This window comes from Sturnus vulgaris, chromosome 22, assembly GCF_052056855.1.
Source record: "Sturnus vulgaris isolate bStuVul1 chromosome 22, bStuVul1.hap1, whole genome shotgun sequence".
In the NCBI taxonomy this organism is placed as follows: Eukaryota; Metazoa; Chordata; class Aves; order Passeriformes; family Sturnidae; genus Sturnus; species Sturnus vulgaris.
This window is the reverse complement of record NC_142264.1, coordinates 2,067,902-2,088,868: the sequence shown is the minus strand read 5'-3', so window position 1 is coordinate 2,088,868 and position 20,967 is coordinate 2,067,902. Positions and strand designations below refer to the sequence as shown.

At 45.6% G+C, this 20,967-nt stretch overlaps 1 protein-coding gene across 2 annotated transcripts; it reads right to left on the bottom strand.

Moving 5' to 3' along the window:
* Window positions 1-1,079: 1,079 nt before the first annotated feature.
* On the bottom strand, window positions 1,080-12,782 carry TRAF1 (TNF receptor associated factor 1). 2 transcript variants are annotated; one of them, XM_014880081.2, is made up of 11 exons: window positions 12,685-12,782; window positions 10,900-11,120; window positions 10,164-10,248; window positions 8,205-8,303; window positions 7,168-7,329; window positions 5,048-5,119; window positions 4,429-4,491; window positions 3,772-4,206; window positions 3,136-3,313; window positions 2,417-2,565; window positions 1,080-1,373 (listed from the first exon to the last, which is right to left on the bottom strand). In XM_014880081.2, the coding sequence occupies exons 2-11, from the start codon at window positions 11,106-11,108 to the stop codon at window positions 1,158-1,160; spliced, it is 1,668 nt and encodes a 555-aa protein (XP_014735567.1). In that variant the 5' UTR covers window positions 11,109-11,120; window positions 12,685-12,782; the 3' UTR covers window positions 1,080-1,157. The 2 variants fall into 2 exon arrangements, with proteins under 2 accessions (XP_014735567.1, XP_088033682.1); XM_088177556.1 differs by lacking the exon at window positions 12,685-12,782 and having other exon boundaries at window positions 10,900-11,238.
* Between the last annotated feature and the right edge of the window lie 8,185 nt (window positions 12,783-20,967).

Here is a 20,967-nt window from a genome sequence, read left to right as displayed (position 1 = left end):
CAGTTACTTGTATTTTAACATGCAAGAAAACTTAAACATCAGAGCATATTAAGAAAAAAAAAAAATCAATAATTTGTAATGAGTTGAAGATCCTTGAAATGCTCCAGGGAGTGACTGGACATTAAAGCAGATCACTGAGGGGGCTTTACCCTGCCTGGAGCAGAGCTCTGGCCTTCCCAGAATCCCAAATGAAATCCCAAGGGCTGCTTTGAAAATCCTAGAGGTAATTCCCCCAAGGCACAGTGTAACCTGGTCCCTGTCTGCTGATCCAACACGACATCTCCTTACAGAGCACATAAATAGAGGTCCGGAAAAAATAGCAAGAATAAATCCCTGGGGTAAGGACTGCAGCCACCAGCTCTGGCCACAGCTCTCGGCCTCCAAGGTCATGGGCAGGCACAGAGACACCTGATCAGGGCCTCAGGGGAAGGAATCTGCCCTTGCTCCTTTTTGGGAGCAGCCAAAATCCCCCCCAGGGCTGCCAGGCAGAGCAGAGTCACAGGAGCTGACTGCAGAGGAGCTGCCCTGGCTGGGCACAGCCTGAGCAGCACCAGACCTGCCCCAGTTCCTGCCTGGCCAGGGAATTCTGCCCCAGTCCCTCCCAGGGCAGGGAATTCTGCCCCAGCCCCTCCCAGGGCAGGGAATTCTGCCCCAGTCCCTGCCTGGGCAGGGAATTCTGCCCCAGCCCCTCCCAGGGCAGGGAATTCTGCCCCAGTCCCTCCCTGGGCAGGGAATTCTGCCCCAGTCCCTGCCTGGCCAGGGAATTCTGCCCCAGTCCCTCCCAGGGCAGGGAATTCTGCCCCAGCCCCTCCCAGGGCAGGGAATTCTGCCCCAGTCCCTGCCTGGCAGAGCCACAGCTGGGCCAGCTGTGAGCAGGAGCAGCTTTTCTCCAGCAGGGCAGGGTGGGTGACACTGGCTGACACCTAAACCATGAGAATTGGCTGCTTTGGTGAAATAATCCCATTCCAGCAGCTGCTGCACCGGGGAAAAATCCCATTCCAGCAGCTGATGGCAGTGGGTTCAAGGGGTGCAGCCTCAGGTTCTGGGGATTTTGTGTACACACAAATTAACACAGAATCTCAGACTGATGAGGTTTGTCTCATAATCCATTGCCATTCAACAGGTGCCTTCCCCAGCCAGCCATATTTGAGGATTTGTTAGTTTGTTTCTATGATGCATTTCAGGAAAAGCGTGTCCTCCTTCACGTAGGCGTGTTTGGGGGACTGCAGCTTGGACAGGGGCAGGAACATGGGGCAGCCACTGGCCACATTCATGTCATTCACTGGCCTCTGGAACGAAGCAGAAGTCAGGTCTGGGCGAAAGGCATCAATTATGTGTTCCCTGTTATTTTGGTCAAGCAACATAAATGTCACCTGAAAAACAGAACGTGGCAATGAGGAGTTACTGGAGTGAAAACAAACCAAGCAGGGACAGGAGTGCTGCAAAAGCAGCTGGATGCTCCACTGATAATTAAATACAAACTCTAACCAATTTTCCAACCTGCAAGGTCAGTTCGTGTGAACTCCCAGATGAAGTTTTTAAAACTTTGCTACCCATAAAACAAAATTAAATTAAATCAAGTAAGGAATTATTCCTTGGTAGAGAACTGCACAGTCCAAAGGCTTTTTGCCTCTGTCTCTCCTGACAACTTAAACAGCCCCTGGGTCTGGTTACAATCATTACATTTACTCTGTTATTGTGGTTTGGAATCAGAGGAAACAGCTCAGTTGCCTCTGCACAAATATGTAAAAGACACAACCTAAATATCAGAATAGAATCTGCCCACCTCGTTACCCTTTTATTAACTCACTGTTCTATAGCCTGAAATATGAAATATATGTAATAATCTTTTCATACAGTGAGGATTGGAAACTTTGATTTCTATTTTTTTGGCTGTTAACTGGCAGTAAAACTGTTTATAGGAAAGGCTCATGGAATTATTACCCCACAAGGGCAAGTGCCAGAGCAGAGATCAGGCCCTGTCATGGTTTCACTGCTTTTAACCATTGTTGTCATTATCAGATCACACTTAGGGCAAAAAAATCAGACCAGGATTACCTCAGACATCTGTGGCACATTTCTAAGTGGAACTCACACCTCACCCTTCTGACAGCAAATCATAATTTCCTCCTGAACTGATATCATCTATGTTTAGCAAGAGCCAGGAGAAGATGTGTCTCTGTTTTTAGCCCCGGTGGGCACAGCTTGGAACATTCCAAACCCCACGTCCTGGTGTCTGAAAATCCTGCCTGGCAAAGTTTGGAACATCAGCAGGAGCAGCTTTCAGTCAAAGGATTACCCAGGACTGCAGGAAAGGGATGTGCAAAAGCACTCAGCTTCCACAAAACTCCAGAGGAAGAGACACCTCGAGCTGACTTTTGGCTGGGATCAGCCGTGGAAAGGTTTCCCCTCTTACCTTGTGCTTGAAAGGCCACGGGAGCAAAGCGTCGTAGTCTCCTTTCATGACAACGAAGAACAGGGACATGTGGGTTCCTTTCCCTGTCCCATCCCCGTTCAGGTACACCCTCAGACACACCTTGTAGCCATATTTTGCAGTGTAGAAAGCTGAAAATCAGAACTCTTCATGAGTAAAGGTGGGGTTTTTTGGGGAAAAAAAAGATATAATGTGTGCTCTGGCATATGGGAAAAGGTGACGTGTGACGCGATTTGCTCTCACACAAAGGAGAGCAGACAAATCAGCACCCCCTGGGGACTACAGGCAATGAAAACCCAGTGGTTGGAATCCTTTTAGTGCCTCAAACCTTGGTGAAAATTACCTGTTATTAGCCACACAAGTGTATTTTACTTAATCCAATTACTTCCCACATGGGAAAGAGCTGCAGGCAGTGGTGCCAGCAGCACCGAGCTGAGGTTCTGGCAGGGATGGATCCACTGCGAGCAGCTGTGGTGGAGGGCAGAGAGCAGGATGAGAGCCCAAACCAGAGCACAGCCCTCTGGAAAAGCACATCCCAGTGCCTGGATCACAGATCTCTGCATAAACAGCATCCTGGTTTAAGGAGCTGTTTTAAGGATCCTCCTGCTGGCACGAGCAGAAAGAGGCAGAGTTTTGGAGAAATCGGGGGGAGTTCTGAAGGAGTGGGGATTGTGAACACACATCTCCATCTCGTGCTTTACCTGGGGAGTACAAACTGACTGTCCTGCCAGACACAGAGTCCTGGAGCTTCCTGCCCACCTCTGTGATTTTCCAGAGGAAGATCCCATCGTAGGAGGCTTGCTCAGAGAACAGCAGGCTCTTGTGCAGGCTGCTCAGACCTGCATCCTTCTGTGTCAGGCAGCGATGTAACTCTGCAATCTGAGAGAAAAAAAACCAAATCCTCAGTCACTCCCCTGCTCCAGGCTGTGCTGCAGGGGTGGCTCAATCCTTCTGGAGCACTCGAGTTCTGGAAGTTCTGCTTTGATTCCTTCCTAAGTGACAGCAATGTGTCAAAACATACACAGAGATGTTGTTTGGGCCTCCAGGCAAAATGCTGCTGTGAGAGGCTCTCCTGCCTGCTCACAGTCTGATCATGAAAAACTCTAACACTCAGAACTCTCAGGAATATCTCACAACCTAAACGTGGATTTAGAGAACAAATATTAGAGACCCACGTTTGAAAATGTATCAAACAACAAAAGGATCCTGAATGTGAGTCCAGAGCTGAGCCCTTCACAGCTCAAGCTCCTGCTCTGATCCCCAGCTCTCCCTGATGTGTGTCAGTATTTGCTGTCTGTAGAACAAGAGCCCAGACAATCCTTGCCGTCATTTTTTACCTTCAGTTCAAGGCCCCGTATTATGTTCTGGTCCAGTTCACTCTGCCTCCTGAAGGCCAGGATTTCCAAATTAGAGCTCTCCACCTCCTTATTGAGCACTGCCACAATGTTCTCAAACACTTGCAGTTTATTTTCCAGCTCAGCAATCACCTTCTCCCTCACGAGCTGCTGCAGGACAGGCTCATCCTCAGGAGCAGAAGAGGCAGGGAAACAATCCACTTCTGGATCCCTGCTGAACTCCAGCCCTGCTGGCATCTGCAGCTCAGAGATGCTTTTTCCTGCACTCTTCAAGCTCAGCTGTGGCTGTGGGAAGCTCTGTGCAGCGCTGGCAGCAGAGCACAGGGTTCCCCGCAGCTGCCTCATGTGCTGCAGCAGGAGCAGCATGTGAGCCCCCACGGCGGATTTTTCGTGCTCAATTATCTTCTCTTTGCTCCCCTGGAAGAGACAACGCTGTCATTGCACCCTCCATGCCCACCACAACCAGCCTGGGGCCAAACCCAGCAATCCTCAGCCCCCTGGGAGATGGAAAAGCTGCAAGGTGCAGGTGCAGCTCCATCATCTGGCATCAGAGGTGCTGGTTCTGTTTTAAGAGCCACTTCCCTGAAGGGAATGTCCAAAGCAGGGTGGAATATTCCTGAAGGGACTTGTTTCACTCACCCTAAATTCACAGCCAACTTCAGAAAAACAACACCCATCCTTGGCTGAGGATGTGGAGTGGCTCTGTTGAAAACAAAAATGCAGCGGAAATAACGAAAATCAATTGGAGGGAATTCTTACCTAAGCCACAAACCCAGCAGCTGTAACTCAGATTAATTCAAGGTAATTCCACAGCTTCCAGTGCCCAATCAGCTTTGCAAATTGATGATAAATCAATTAAGAGCGTGGTTGATAGCAAGTTTGCTGTGTCCATCTCACACACCCCATAATGACAGAACATAATTGAATGAACCACAGGGATCAGCTGGTAACAATTTCTCATAAAGAAGGTGCTGCAAATACACAGCACACTCCTGGCATGTGGCTCTCACTCAGGGTATGAGAGAAAACAAATCTTTGCCCATTTTACAATGAATTGTGATTAATTATCTACAAGATAATTTAGTGAAGGTTATTGTGGGAGCAGGGAAGGGAAGGCAGTCAGCAGGGCTTTGCTGGGATGGAAAGGGCAGCCAGACACAACTGAAGATGTTCTCAGGTGTTCATTTAATCTAAATGAACAAGTAATAATTTTATTAATTGAAATAAAGTGCATTGCACTCACTCATCTTTCACCTACCTTTTCCTTTGATGCTGTTTCTGTTTGCACAGGTTTTTGTTCCTTGCATGAACTTCCTTCACATGAATGCTCCTGCCATTAAAACAAGAAGGAAAAAGTTCAGTACCTTATTTAATCGTTGAATTAAAGGTCACCCTGGGATATTGGAGACAAGACTGGCAATGTGCAGGTGTTGCCAGGCTCGAACCAAAGTTATGAGCACACAGACAAAAATGTGCACTCACATACATGCAGTGACAAGCAGGGGGTTACAGAACAGGAAGCAACAATGACCAGCAGAACAGGAAATTCAAATATACACAGATATATATATATATATATGAACATAAACAGGTTACAGCACAGGAAACTCCAATATAAATTCCAATTTAAATATAATTCAAATATAAACTCTTCTTGTGTTGATTCCATACACTTTTCTCAGTGTGCAGACCCCCCTTGCATCCTGCTCCTGAGCATTTTGGAGGCTGGAATCCAAATTCTCCATCATGATGAGCTAACACAAAATGCACCAGCACTCACAGGAGGCTTCCAGTCAACGGGTTCTGTAATATCTGTATTTAACATGGCAGCTTTCCCTTCACACTCTTCAGGAGGGGGTGGCTTTAATCTTCACAAACTCCTTTGCATACCAGTTCTGAGGTTTCCCTTTCGATTCTCAGAAATGCAGCCACGGGTTTTTCTCACCCTCTAACTCATATTTTAACACTCTTTATCTTGCCTGTGATCTTATTCATTTCTGCTCTTTTAGTCCTTCAGATCACCAGTTCCTTGAGGGGGAGAGGCACTCTCCTTCAGAAAAGTTTATTTAAAAATAGAGAAATTAAAAAAAAAATCACAAGACTTAAAACTGAATGAACAAGATGAAGAGAGCAAGAGGAGCACCCAAAATTTACTATTTTCTCCCAGAGGGTTGTGGACACATGGAATAAAATAATCAAAATTCTGAACTGGGCATTTATTAAAGCAGATCACATACCCAGAATTCTACACTAAATACTAAAGGAGGCAGAGAAAAAGCCACACGTCAAGGCCAACCCCCCTGCTCTGTTGCCAAGGTTTCCCAACCAAAATATGAAATTAGGTGGTGGCTGAGTGGAGTGAGTGGGAGGAAAACAGCGCTGGAGCTGCGGTGCCACAGGAGGCTGCTCAGGGTTTCACCGAGCTCAGGTTTCCCCCTCCAGCCCCATCCTGCACTCGGGGAAGGCTGGCAGGGATTTAGTGTTGCCACCTTCTGGTGCTCAGAGATTTGGGAAACGCTGGGTTTAGCACTGGGAAGATGTGCCTGGGTCAGGTTCTCCTCTCTGCAGGTCACTAAAGGATGAAGAGCACGAGCAAAAGCTTCCCAAGGAGCAGATTTTAGCAGAGCACCTGATTCTTACCCCAGGAATCCCTTCTAAATCTCTTCTAAACCTCTTCTAAATCCCTTATAAATCTCTTACAAATCTCTCAGCTCAATGTGCCACCACTTTGTGACACTTTGGGCACACAGAGCTACCCAGAACTATTTACACCTCTGAAATATCCACAGCCCTCCTGTCATGTGGGTCTTTAATCACCCTGCCCAACTGCAAGGCTGGCAATTATTCCCTTGAAATCGCTTGGAGGCAACAATATTCATTGTTTTGAGCAAATAACATAAAAAAATTATAAAGCAAATCTGTTTGAATGGGCACTGAGATGTTTGTGGCAGATTCAGAGTGAGATCTTCCTGGTCTATGGACACTATTGATGATTTGGAGATTTATACCTGATCAGATCTAATAGAAATATCTGACAGAACCCTGCCCTACACATTTGTGGGTAGTTTTAGTTTGAACAAACTGGAATAAACTTTCAAGATCCCTTCCCTGTTGCTGTCTGTGCCTTTCTGGTTTTCTCTCACCTCACACCAGGACACATTTTGAGCCAGGAGCTGAAACCTGGGCCCAGGGGAGCACACGGGCACTTTGTCACATCACCAGCAGATCATCACATCCATTTTCCCCTCCAAAACTTGTGTGGAAAAAAATGATCCAATTCAGGAAAATTAAATATTCCCCGAGAGCAACAAAATCAGGCATCACAGATTATTGAAACCATCAATAGAAAGGTTTTATTTGAGAGAGAAATGTTCTTACCTGGTATTCAGAGCTGGCCAGGCTGCAGTGGCACTGCTGACACACTGTCACATTATTGACACATCCATTTTCCAAGTGGTCTGCCAGCTTCCTTCTCATCACCACGTGCCCACAGCCAGTGTGACAAGGGATCAAAGCATATTCACATAAACTCTGATGCTCCTGGAAGTAAAATGTTATAAAGCAACGTGTAAAGTGCTGATTCACGTTTATCTATAAATAGTCTCTGTTCTGGCAGCCCAAGGGCTCTGATCTGCATTTCTTCTAAGCTTGGGTAAAGTCCCACTGCACAAAGTTACTGAGATTACTGGTGAAAAATTCACCAACTTTACTGGGGTTTTTTTTGTTCATTATTGATTGAAAAAAAGAAATCTCAAAACCAAACCACATTTGGTAAATTCAAACACGAGGTTTCCCTTAAACAGCCTCTCTTAGGGCTTTTGTTTAAAAATAATATTATCCTGGTCCCAGCTTTCACCCTTGTGCTCATCACTCAAATTTGCATGGCAGATTCACAAATCTTGCCCATTTAAATATTTTAACTGAGGCATTTCAGATCAGCCTGAACAGAATAATGAATATAATTAATACACTGCCAGAGGAGGGAATTATTTCTCCTATAAAACATGGCCAGGACATTGCCTGAACACTGTCCTGGAGACTGAAATATTCTGCCCTGTCACAACCTGCTTGTAGCAGCCCTGCATTTAAACAATAAGGAAACCACTGGGGAAAATATCGAGTTGATGTAAATTCGTGCAAAGTGAAATCCTGAATTTAATTCAGGATGTTCTGGATTTGGCCAAAACTCTGCTAAAGTTAATCACAGAACCACACCATGAAGGGTTGGAAGGGACCCATGGGCAGGGAACCTTCCATAGATTAATGGCACATTTTTAGACAAAAACACTGGTATAAATCACAATCCTGACACTGATTCTAATTAATTACATTAATTTGTGCCTGCTGATATCTCGGTTTCATTGCCTCTCTGTCCCCATTCCATATTAATTTGAATAAACTCTCTTTAAACATACTTCAAAATCTTTCATGATACCAGACCAGCTGCACCCAGGGGTCACACAGTGGACTCTGAGTTCAGAAATCTCTTTATTAATGGCAGCATCACCAAAAGCCTGGAAAGAAAACAAAGTAAGGAAAAAAAAAAACATCTGTGAGAAAGTACTTTTAGGGATAGGAATAGGAATAGGAATAGGAATAGGAATAGGAATAGGAATAGGAATAGGAATAGGAATAGGAATAGGAATAGGGTGGTAAATATCCATACCTTGATAAGTCTTTACTTTTTTTTATATATTTACATTGCATAAGACTCTGCGACCTGGCAAGTTAATCTTAGTGTAGTAGAAGCCCAAATAATTATTGAATCATTTATTTCTTAGCACTCAAAAATAATCTACTTGACACTACATTAATTCACTGAAAATAAGCCCAGCCAACTACAGCTCTTATTTTACTTTTCTTTTCACAGGAGCCTGAAATATTTCACATGCAGGGAATGCGCTGACAGGACCCTGACTGTGGGGTCCCTTAATGAATGCATTTCATTATCGGGGTCATTAACACCTCCTAAACGTGCTGCACACAGAACTCTGCTCTGAGAGCACTGCTCAGATCTGGGCTGTTTCCATTTAGCAGGCACTGTGTGCTAAAAAAAAAAAAATAAAAAAATATGAACCAGATGGGAGAGAGGTTTGTTCTTTGCACTATGTAGATTTTTGTGTTATTTAAACACGAGGAATTGTACTATTGTTGTGTGATGCTGAAATACTGCACATTTGCACTGAAATCGGTACCCTGGCACGAGAAAAGGCCCTGCCACAGTTAAAGGCATTTTTTGGATAGTCTGGAGGTAAGTACAGTGCAGAGAAATGCAGATTTCACGTGGAATAACACAGAGCAAGGGCTGGGAGGGGAAAGCTTTACAAACAGGAAAGTATTTACAAACAATGCCCACATTTCAAAGCTCCTGAAAAATCTACCCAGCATTTTTTGGGAACGATCTGCACAGGCAGATCCTCCTCCCTCCCTGCAGCCTGGCTCCATCAGGACACCCAGCAGGGAAAGGAATTTTATCCTGCAGCCCCGAGTGGGGTCTGCTCACAACCACCCAGGCACAGCCTGCAGAAAGCCCCAGCACATCGGGGAGAATCCCAGAGCACAGAAATCCCAAACTGAGAGCCAGAGCACGAGCAGCTCAGGAGGGCTCAGCTGCACCTATTTGTGCTGGAAATTTCTTGGGAAATTAATTGCAGAACTGGGGATTATTTTTATTTTTTTTTCTGGGATATTACCAAGTTCAGCATTAGCAGCAGATCCATTATTTTGCTGCTTCCTAAACTTTGGTTTTTTTGGCACTGTTGGCTGCCTATTTGTTTTTAATTCCCCCTAAAAAATTTAGACAGATTATGTGTCTGTTGATATCCCTGCACATAATCAGAGAGGAGGGAAAAAGAGAGGCTGGGCCTTATGGCCCAGTTTGTATTTGGGATATAGAACAGCACAGCAATTTGCCTGGAAAATCACACAAGGAGAGATCTGCACCATGAAATTACAGATGAAACATTTGCCAGGGCATAGTTTGTATCAATTATTATGTTCAGCTTCATGTTTGAAGGGTACAAGAAACCATGAGGTTGGAAAATCCATTAAAATCTTCCTGAGGATAATAAATACCAGTTAAGACATATTATTACAAGTAGGAAAGCACCAGTTTCTTTGAGACAATAAAAAGTTAATTATATGGTAGAGTTTGGGATTTTACATTGCAGAACCTGGATTTGGAAAGTCCTGAGGCTGCCATTACACTTTTTAAAATCAAAAACTCCGGGAAATCCAAGTTATTAAAGCCTAGGTTAAAATGTGTAACTATCAGCTGCTATTACATTTTATATGATTCCCTTCTGAACTCCAATCCAATGATGACTACAGAGAATGGTAAATGATAAATTAATGATCTGTGAACTGCAACTTACCCTTTCTTCTGCCAACAGGCTTTCCTCACCTAAAGTGTTGGGATCTTCCTCTTTACATTTCTGGCAAATTGCATTTTTATTGTTTCTAGTAAAAAGAAAGAAGATTTAAATAACAATCCATTGGTGCCCTGCAGTTTAGGAAGTTTTTGTATAGGCACTGACACAAATAAAACCATGAAAATTGTGATTTCCACTCAGAATCCATAGTCCTCGTTCACTAAAGGGCCAATTCTTGTACACTCTGATGTCAAAAAAGTTTTGCTCTTCTGTTCTTCAAGATTAGGACTATGCCCATTAATCTTACCTGTATTCAGTAAAATAAGGGCAGTCTAAACCATAAATAGGAATGAAGATGGAAAACTCTTTCTCCCATGAATGATTCAAAAACTCCAAGTAGGAAGGAGAAGGTGAAAACTGAAGTCTTTTAAAACACAGAAAACGCCCATTTTGCCCAGACAGATACAGACACACATGAAAATATATTTATTAGAACCCCATTATATTCCTTATCAAAGGGCTGAAAAGTGCCATGGGAGGATTAAGGCAGCCTTAATCAGCATTCAATGAGAATTATCATGTCACACATAGAGGAGGAGGAAGGGAATATCCTGGAGCCCACCACGGGAAATCCTTGCAGCCACGGAGCCCCGGAGCCATCCCCGAGCTGGGTGGCACAGCCCAGCTCCCGGGAATGCTGCCAGCCTGGCAGTGCCCCCGGGCACAGCCCAGCACGTACCTGACGATCCAGGTGAGGCAGGCAGAGCAGTACCTGTGCCCGCAGAGCGTCTGCAGGGCTTTCTTCAGGATGTTGTTGCAGTTGCTGCACAGGAATTTCTGACCAGGCACATCCTCACAAATGTTGGTGGGGTACCCGAAGGGAAACTCGTTTTCATCGGGGGAAGAGCTGGGGGTGTCCTGCAGGCTCCTGGGGGTGTTCTCAGCCATGTGAAGTGAGCACTGTCGGAGAGGAGATAAAATCCAGGTGCTCAAACAAGGCCCACACTCGCTGGGATGTGAGAGGATGTCCTCAAGCAGCCCCAAAGCTGAGCAGAAGCCACGCTGGGTTTGGCTGGGTCTGCAGTGACAGGCGTGACCAAATGTCACACTGGGGTTTGACCTCGCACCCACCAGCAGGAAATTACTGCACACCTTTAAAATTTCCCTTAAACACAACACAAAAATAGATACGGCCCTAAAAAAGGGGGGTTGGGGTTTTCTTTCAAGAGTTTTCAGCTTGTAGGAAGATGAGCTCCAGTCTCATCAGTTCTCATCACACAGGATTGTTTCTGCAGAGTAAATCCCCAAGCACATTCAATTCTCAGCAGCCGAAATCCGTGATTTCACTGCATAGACACAGAAACTGAGCAGCTGGTGTGTTGACAGTGACTTTCCCGAAGTCATAAAACTTGTGGTGAAGGGACAAAGGAAATCCCAAGTCCACAGCCCCTTAGTGCTGTGCTCTGAGCACCTGGGGCCACATGTGCCAAGGTGTGCACATTCACTTTGGTTTGCTCAATAAGAGCTGTGCAGTGGGATATTTTTGGAAACGCAGCCGAAACCGATTCTGATGTCTCTTGGAAAATCCAAGGAAGGTTTTCACCCAGGGAACTGGTGTAGTTTGATTATAACAATCCCTTCATAAACCCTTTTTTTTTTTTTTTTTTTTCCTTTAACAGCACAGACGCATCATAACCTGTCTCAGTATTACCACACTAAGAAATCCGAAAATAAACGAGTCCAGGCTGCCGTGGGCAGGCCGGGCTGGGGGTGTGACTGCCGTGACGTGGGCAGGGCACAGCCCGGGCTTGAGGCTCTGCCTGGGGACAAGCAGCGTTTTCCATGGCCTGGCTGGGCCAATTCCCGTGGCCTCTGCCGGCATCTGAGCAGGAGCCCCGCAGTGACCGCCCAACCTGCCCGGAGCCCTGAATTAAACCCGGTAACACCGGAGCCCTGAATTAAACCCGGTAACACCGACGTCATGGAGCCGGAGGTGTCGCGGGTGGGTGTCGGGGCAGCCGAGCCGCCCACGGCTCCCCCCGCCCGCTGGCCCAGCCCCGGCTCCCGCTGGCCCAGCCCCGGCTCCCGCCGGCCCAGCCCCGGCTCCTGCAGCCCCCGGCACAGAGCGCTGCGGGCCCGGGGGTCCCTGTGCCCATCCCGGCTCGGCGGGGCGGAGAGCGGCCAGGACCCCCGGACAGTCCCCGCTGTTCCGGGGTCTCAGTTCGGGGACCGGACCTGTGTACCCGGGGCTCGGTTCGGGGACAGGGGCCGTGTGCCCGGAGCTCCGCAGAGGGGCCCGCTCCTCTCCATCCTTCCCTGCCTCCCTCCCGCTCCTCTCCATCCCTTCCTGCATCCTTCCCGCTCCTCTCCATCCCTCCCTGCCTCCCTCTCGTCCTCTCCATCCTTCCCTGCCTCCCTCTCGCTCCTCTCCATCCCTCCCTGCATCCTTCCCGCTCTCCTCCATCCCTCCCTGCCTCTCTCCCGCTCCCCTCCATCCCTTCCTGCATCCCCGCCTCTCCCGTACCTGATCGCGCCGGCCCCGGGCGGGCGCTCACCGCGGTACCGGAGCCTTTGCGGCTCCGCTGGATTTGGGCGATGCTGCCTCGCTCCGGCCGGGAGGAGCGGGGAGCCCGAGCCGCGCCCCGGGGCTGGCGGGAGCGGGGCTTCCCCTGCTCGGGTCACCGGAGCTGTCCCGGGCTGCGGGCACGGGGAATTGGCTGAGGAAAAGCCCCGCGGAGCGAATTCCCCCGGGTCAGCTGAAATGGAGAATCTGGTGGCTGGTTCCTGAAAGCGCAGCCGAGCTGGGTCTGCCATGGTGATCCGGGACTCAGACAGAAAGTCCTGAGTGCCCAGGGCGGGGGCACAGCGCCAGCATCCCCTGCACGGCCCTGGGTGCTCGGGACAGCCCCTGCCCCAAATCCGGGACGGGAGCCCCAAATCCGGGACGGGAGCCCCAAATCCGGGACGGGAGCCCCGATTCTCCCCGGAGCCTCCGGGAAACCTCGGCGGGGCAGTCCCGCTGTGCCTCAGCCGCCCACGCAGCCCGGGGGTAGCACAGCAGGGAAAGTCAAGGGTTCAGTAACGTCTGCAAAGCCTTCTTAGAGTGCGGCAGAGATCCTACAAAGCGAAGTTTCATTATCAGCAGAAGGTTCTCTTCACCCCTGACACAGCTCGCTTTGCTGCCAGCCTCTCTGGTTCTGACAGAGGGTTCAGTCAGAAAAAGAGTTGTACATGCAAAGTTGTTCACTCTTCCTTGTGGGGAATATCCCTGGGGGTGAGGCCCTGCTCAGAATGAAAAATAAAAAGCAGAGGTGTTTCCCTAGGTGCTTCACTGGCTGCAGGTACCAGCTGCAGGTACCTGTGGGTGTGTGGTGGCTGCTGAGGGATTTATTGCACAGCAGGGTTTGCCTCAAGTCTGGCACCTTCCCATGCTGGGTGTGCACAGACAGACACAACACACAGCTCAGTTCCACCTCCCTCCTCCCTGTGCTGACCCACAGCACATCTGGAGGTGCTGCTCTGATGTGGATCTGTAATTCAGAGTCATCAGGGCTGGGCATTAACTCAAAGCCATGAGCAAAGTGTGATTCAGCCCCAGTGAGGCCTTGGCCTGACCCATTTGCTCTCATTTAGGTTGGTAAAATTCATTGTAAGTTAATTTGGCCCAGGCGGTTTCTGCCCGGATGTGAGTTAAAATCTCTTTCAGAAACGAAAAGATCTCTAGATATGGGTTTTTAAACTTTGGGGATATAAGGAAGTGTAAGATGTTAATTTTAGAATGATCAGTGTGACACCACAGGGTCAGGTTTAGGGATGAAGTGGCAGCTCCACCTCTTCCCTGTGCCCTTAACTCACTCCTTTTCTCTTGCTTTGAGACTTGTTGAAAGTTTCTGTGATTCTGTTACACCTCTGTCTCCAAAGGTGCTGAATTACACAAAGAAACTAAAGATAAGGTTTTGGTACTTTCCAAACTAGAGAGATTTCCTGTGGTGAATTTCCCCCATATGAGATCAGTTAACTGAAAACAGGATGTGGCTCAGAGAGAGATTAAAATTTGAAGCTTAACTTAGAGCCATTCCAGCAGTGCTCAGCATTGCAGGGCACTGTGTTACTATTTAAGGGGAATGACCATTTTATCTACTAGGGAAAAAGTGCATAAAGCAATATATTCATATATTTAATATCACCTTTTAACAATAAGCCAAGGTCTTTGAGACTTTTAATGCTACAAATTTCATAGGACATTGAAAATGGAATTTAGGCTCAGATGCTCTGGGTTTTAAAGACTTCAGTCAAAAGGAAAATTGCATTTCAGAGAGATGTATAAGATAGGGATGTCTCATCCTATGAAAACATGATTTTCAATTAGCATAAATTAGTTGGAAATGTGCTCTTGTTCTAGGAAAACCTGAAAAATGGGTAAAACACAGGAAGGAAAATTTGCTAGTAAAAGCAAATCCAGTGCCCATGAGATTCAGGATACTTCTAGGAACTGGAGCTCAGTCAAGATTGGTGCCTGTTCAGAGCTCTGATGTGAAGGAGTTCTGTCACTCATTTTCTGAATGGAGCAGAGTGTCTGTGAGGTTCCATCAACTCGAGATTAGGAAAAGAAGAATCATTAAATCTGATTATTGTTATCCTCAGCAAACTGGACAGCTTTGCCACAATTCAGTCTCTTGTCTCTAATAAAGTTTTTTTACATGTTTCAGTTTCATCTGTCTGTGCCTACTACCAGTTGTAGCTCTGCTTTATTCTGGTGATACCCCAAGGACCAGCCCAGCTCTCATTACAAGAGCAGGAAAGTTTCCCACTAAGTTTCATAAGAGCTGGATGTAACCCTCAAAGAGACATCAGGAATCAATTTTATTTTCCCCATCCCTGCTCTGCCTCAGGATTTTTCCCAGATCATGTTCTCTGTAAGACTGTATTATCCTAGGAATTCTTTCCTCCAAAGAATAGATGCTCTGGAGCACCTTTTCAACATTTGAGAGGAGAAAAGCACCCAAAAATAGACACTATATCTCTATGTATTTATATCTCTATATATCTAGATCTCTGTATCTATATCTATAAATATATATATACATAGATATATAGATATACAGATATACAGATATATAGATATATAGATATATAGATATATAGATATACAGATACATAGATATATCTGTGTGGCTTATTTCAGTCACTCACTTAAGCAGTTTCCACAAGCCAAGCCTGAGGAGCAGAGAGAAAATGAAAAGTGTTTCTTTCTATCACAGTGGCCTTGATGGTTTCCTACAAGCAAGACCATTTCAGAGTAAAATCACTGAGACATTTCTGAGGCTTCCTCTGGGTTTAAAAGATTTTCTTCCCATGGAGAAGCTTCCTGGTGGTCTCGTGCCTCAGTCACTGTCCCCCCTCAGCAGGACAAACGTGGGCTGCAATGTGTGAGCCCAGCATGGACCAGTCTGTGCCAGTTTCCCCAGTTGAAGCTCAGCTCTCTGGCCACATGAAGGGTTTTGCTGTGCTTGTGGTTGTGCTTCTGTTTCTCTTAACGTACACAGAGCCTGAGCTAAACTGGAAAATTCTGAGCTGCTTATTTCCATTCTTAATGCTTGGGAGAGAACTCTGGGAATGGGAGCTGTGCCCACAGGGAAGCCTGCCAAAACACTCTTCCAAAGCTCTGGATGTGACATGAAAAAACAAGTTCAGATTCAGTATCTTTTGACTCTAAACCAGCTGGGAAAATGTGGATTTCTATTGATTGACTGGGACTAATTAGTGGAAACAGAAAAAGGAAACATCAGATTTATTTAATATCTTCATTAAATCTCATAAATGACAAGAACTGAGGGGAAAGTGAAGGTTATGGCAAACCTCCTTTAACCCTTTCAGAAGCTGCTCATTTTGCTAATAACAGTGAAAGCAAAGACATTTAGAAGATGTTTTCCACATGTCAGAAGCAGAAAGAGATTGACTCTGCACTGACTTGCATCTCTCTTCCACTGAGCCCATAATTCCCTTTGCCATTGCAGAATGACTAACAGCATCAGCCTCAGCTTTCCTGTAGTATTTTTCAGTGTGATTCATAATCCTGAGTAATTTCCACACCACCACTGACATGTCTATTTGTACCTGTATTTTATGGGCAACACACCCAGGGAACACAGAAGTTCCAAGTCTTATCCGAGGTTTCATAAGGGGAAAACAAAATTCTCTTTATAGATGGTGTAAAGGAAAAACAAAGCCCTCACCAAAACACTGCTACAGTAAGAAGGAGAACTCCTGAGTGTTCCCAAACCGAGATGTTTTTAAGGAGGATTCTCAAGGAGAAAGGAAAAGAAATTCTAAGCATAGGAGGAGCCTGAATGAAAAATTACAGCTGGGAGTGGGGAAAGCAGGTAAAAGAGTAACAGGCCTGTATTCTGAATGGGGGAAACAGGTAACTGTTCAAACTCCAGAATAAAAAAGAGCCCCTCTCGTGAGGCCAAACCTCTTGGCAGCTTTGCCAGTGATGGACTCCAAAATCCCCAAATCCCCAAATCCCCAAATCCCCAAATCCCAGACGTGTTCCCAGCAGCGTCCTTGGAATCCGGCCAAGGGAACAAAACTTGTGGCTCCATGTCCAACACCTGAATCACAGAGTGGGTGTTGAAACCCCAAAGGCAGCACAGGAGGCCCACAGGGAATGCTCCCAGCTCTGCAGGGACAGTGGGAGCCTGCAGGGACACAGACCAAGCCTGCCTTGGGAGGCTGCAGGAATTGTGGTGAGGTTTCACAAGCAAAGCTTGGGGTTCTTTGGGACAAGACATGGGCTGGAAGGAAATCCAGCATTTCCTAAATCTGGTTCTCTGAAGTCACATCCAACAAGTTTTTTTATCATTAGTATCTTGTTTCAAAGGCCAGGGACTCTCCTGGGAGGTGTTTCTGAGCTGGGACTAATTCTGAGCCGGGATTGGCAGGATCAGCACAGACACAGGGCAGGGATACACAGGAGCTCAAGTAGGTTTAGATACATCCCCCCAGATTTCTGCTATAAATCCATGGGATCCTGCTAAATTATGTCACAGATTAATCTGATCCCTCCTGGTTCCACAGGAAGGTTTTGATCCCACCTTGTTTTTGAGATTCCTGACCAAAACAGAAGCTTAGAAAAAAGCCCACCCTTTAATATTGCACAGATTGGTGACTGCAAACTTTTGGAATTCACTGCTGCTGGGAATGAATACCCATTTCTACCTCCCTGTCAGAGCCTGGGGATGAATATTCTCTAGGACCTTATGGCAGAAGGTTTTAATGGAAATTTTTATGATTTAGGCAGTGAAAATGACATTTTTATGGCATATTGCTTTTTATAAATAATGAAGGAAACCTGGCTAATCAGACCCTGGCAGAGACAGACACTCAGCCATGCAGTAAAGGAATGACTTCAGTCACAGCTGCCATTTAGGCCCAGCCTGTCAGCAACACCTCAGTTTATGTCTATAAATTGCAAATCACCTTTCAGCAGGTACAAACTGGCACAGTGCAACGTGCATCTCCTTCGGTGGGGATGGCTGAGGTGTTCCTGACACATTTCCTCTTCGGAAAGCAATTTTCCCATTAATTTTCTGTGCTGCAATTGAAGAAATCCTGTATCTGCACATGAGGATGGCAAGTGTAGCTCCTCCAAAACCATTTCAGTGGCACTGATTTGTTCTAGCTGGGGATGTGCCCCTCGTGGTACAAACTGCAGGGAACGTGGAACTGCCAGTGGAAAGAATGTGCAGCTGGGGCTCCTCTTGTAAAGACAAATGAGACAATTCCATGTCAGGGCTCCTTGGAACCAGAGCACTAAACCCAGCCCTGAACCTCTGTGTGCTCTGGAGCCCTTTAAACTGGCACCAGTGGGGCTGCTGCCCTCGAGAGAAAATCGATTTTCCACTGTTAATCCCAATTTTGGGGGTTTAATAGCTCAGCTGATTGAAAGTGCATCAAATAGAACTCGGTGTTTACTTTGCTTGTAAAAGAAATTGCCCCTTTTAGCTGTCAAGTAGCAAATAAACAAAGGAACTATAGTCTGAGCCACAGCACCTTAGGAATAATCTGCATTTCGTGACTTCTAGCTCTGAATGTGGGTAAATATAACCATTTTATAAATAACCCCCTGTGTGTAACAAGTATTTCCTGGGATAGAAAAGAAAGGGTTGAATAGAGCAAGCTTTACTCAAGATTTCTCTGCTATTGTTTTCTACACTTGAATGTTCTTTTTATGAGAGCTGTGGTGTTTAATCCAGTTTAGTATTTTCCAGGAAATCGGTTGCTGCTTAAACATGTATCCAAATTCCAAGTTCATTCAGAACTTGAAAAGCAAAATTTAACACAAGGACTGGAATTCTGTAATGATCCAGCAACTGGCAAAACCAAACTCTTGGTTCCCAGGAGAATGAAAGAGCCAAACCCAGATATTTTTCCTAATTAGAGATGAAAACATTATTAAATATCCTAAAAATTGAAAGCATATGTAACTCCTATAAGGTGGGTGTTTTACTGGAAAAGAACTGACAGCCACGCTAAATTTCTGTGTGTTCTGATGTAAGAATTCAGCAGGAGATTAAGAACACATTTTGCTGGGAGACATGGCTAAACATTAACATTTACACAGACTGAAAATAGGCCTGTGGAGGAAGGGTCAAGTGAGACAACCCACACGGGTGGACACCAAACTGGCAGCTCCCAGACAGTGATTTTTTTTTTTTTTAAATTACAAAATAATCTCCACTCAAAAGACAAAAAGGATTTCCTTGCTCTGTGCTCACTGATCTCTTGCACACCCCTGGTGTAAATGGATCTGCAGATCCCTCCCAGCTGATTGCACAACCCCTTCTCTGTGGAAATGGGTGTTTGATATTGTTTATTAAAAGAGTTTTGAACTTGAAAGGCATCTTCCTAAGGATTTTATTAATGGATTTTGTATTTTACACAGAAGGGAGATTGTCCCTGCACTGAACATCCACACTGCTGTGCAAATAAAGAGAATAATTCTGGTGTGATATTCTGGCTTTGCATTGCCCAGATGCACTGAACAAACTCACTGTGATGAAGTGAATATTTCTCCTATTCCAAATAATTTCAGATGAGAGTGGAGCATCATAACAAAATAAAAATTAGGAGGTAACTTGGACTTTCACCCTTCTAGCTCATTCTTTTCTTCCACCTAGTATTTAATGGATATGCTGGGGTCAGCCAAGAGAGAATTATGGAAGAATTCAGAGGTAATAATATTAACCTGCAACAGGGATTTACCATTCCTTTTCTAAAATTGTCATTTATTCCTAATTCCACACCATTTTTGACACAACACTTGGCCGAGTGTGACTACCTAGGGTTTGTGGCATGTCCTGAAAGGTTCTACACACAAAATCACTTCTTCCCTGCTTGGGAAACAATGGCCAGAGAAAGGCACCCTTTGGCTCTCTCCCTAAATTAGTCACAGCTCTTTGGCACAGCCCAGCAGCTTTCAGCCCAGAGCAAAGTGTGAGTTTCATGTGTCACTGTGCATAACAGGCTGGAATTTGGGCTATTCAAGTCACTCACCAGCTTGAGAATAATTTCTGCTTGCAATGAAAAGAGACATTCGTTCATTTCGTGATGCTTAGCTGTCTAAAAATCAGTGAAATACAAATGGAAATGTACAGAAATGGATATTTTTAAAAGAGCTAAAGGATAGCACAGTATTAACCCTTAAATTTGTTATCATCTCTGGAATTCAACCAACTCAGGCCTGCCAAGAGTATTTGACTGGCTGAGTTTCTTTATTCAAAGGGAAATATATGAAAAAAGGAAAAAAAAATATCATGCCCAAACTTATTTAATTGCCCTTAGAGAGTCTTGCTTCCAGAGATTATCTGTGCAGGCAAGGTCAGCCATCCATTTTCTTGGAAAAGTGGGGATAAATGTGGGCTGGAGCTCTTGGGGCCACTTCCATCCATGGAGGCAGAGCAGTCACCTCACACTGCCTGGCCTTTGGGAACACTGCAGCACTGGGGCAGGGAAATGCAAGTTTTTCTGGAAGCATTACAGCTGTTGGCTGGGGATTCAAAGGCTGGAGAACATTTGGAGACTTGCACATCACAGACATAAACAAGCAAGGAACAGAAAAACACTGTGTACAATTCAGAGAGAAAAGCACAGCTCTGGTGTCCAGAATCCACAGCAAGCTTGGAAGGACAGAATGTGCTTTGAAATAATTTCCATTTCATAATACAGATGAGTCACCTAAGCAGTGATTATTCCAAGAATTTCCACGTTTGCTGGGATTAATCCTGGGGTTGTTCAGTGCCCCAAAACTCTCTGGCCATGAGGCACTAAGGGTGGCTTGGGCTCTGAGCTCTAAAATCTCTCCTGTGTCATTTCCATTTTCTGTGGAAATCTGCCAGCATCATTTGCATGTGGAAGCAGAGGAAGACACAGATTTACCTTCCCCCAACACGGTTTTGCTGTGAAAGTCAAGCCATGCCATGTGGGGAAGGTGAATCTTCCTGACATTGGTACCTGTGCACAACTCCACCCTACACATGGCTAAATATCTGTAAAATGTCCCCATTTCAATACATGGATTTGAAGTATTTTACTGATCCCAGTGATACACTGGTTAATTCCAAATAGAAAGAGAGATAACAAATAAGATTAAAGATTTTTTTTTTAAAAACTAGTGACTGCAATTTGATATTTAAGAGTAGCAATTTTATGTGTTATTTTTAAATAACTGGTCTTCACAAGCCTTTTTTTGCAGTCTGGCTCACTAAAAATCAATAGAAGCTAAATGTCACAAGTCATCTGTGAA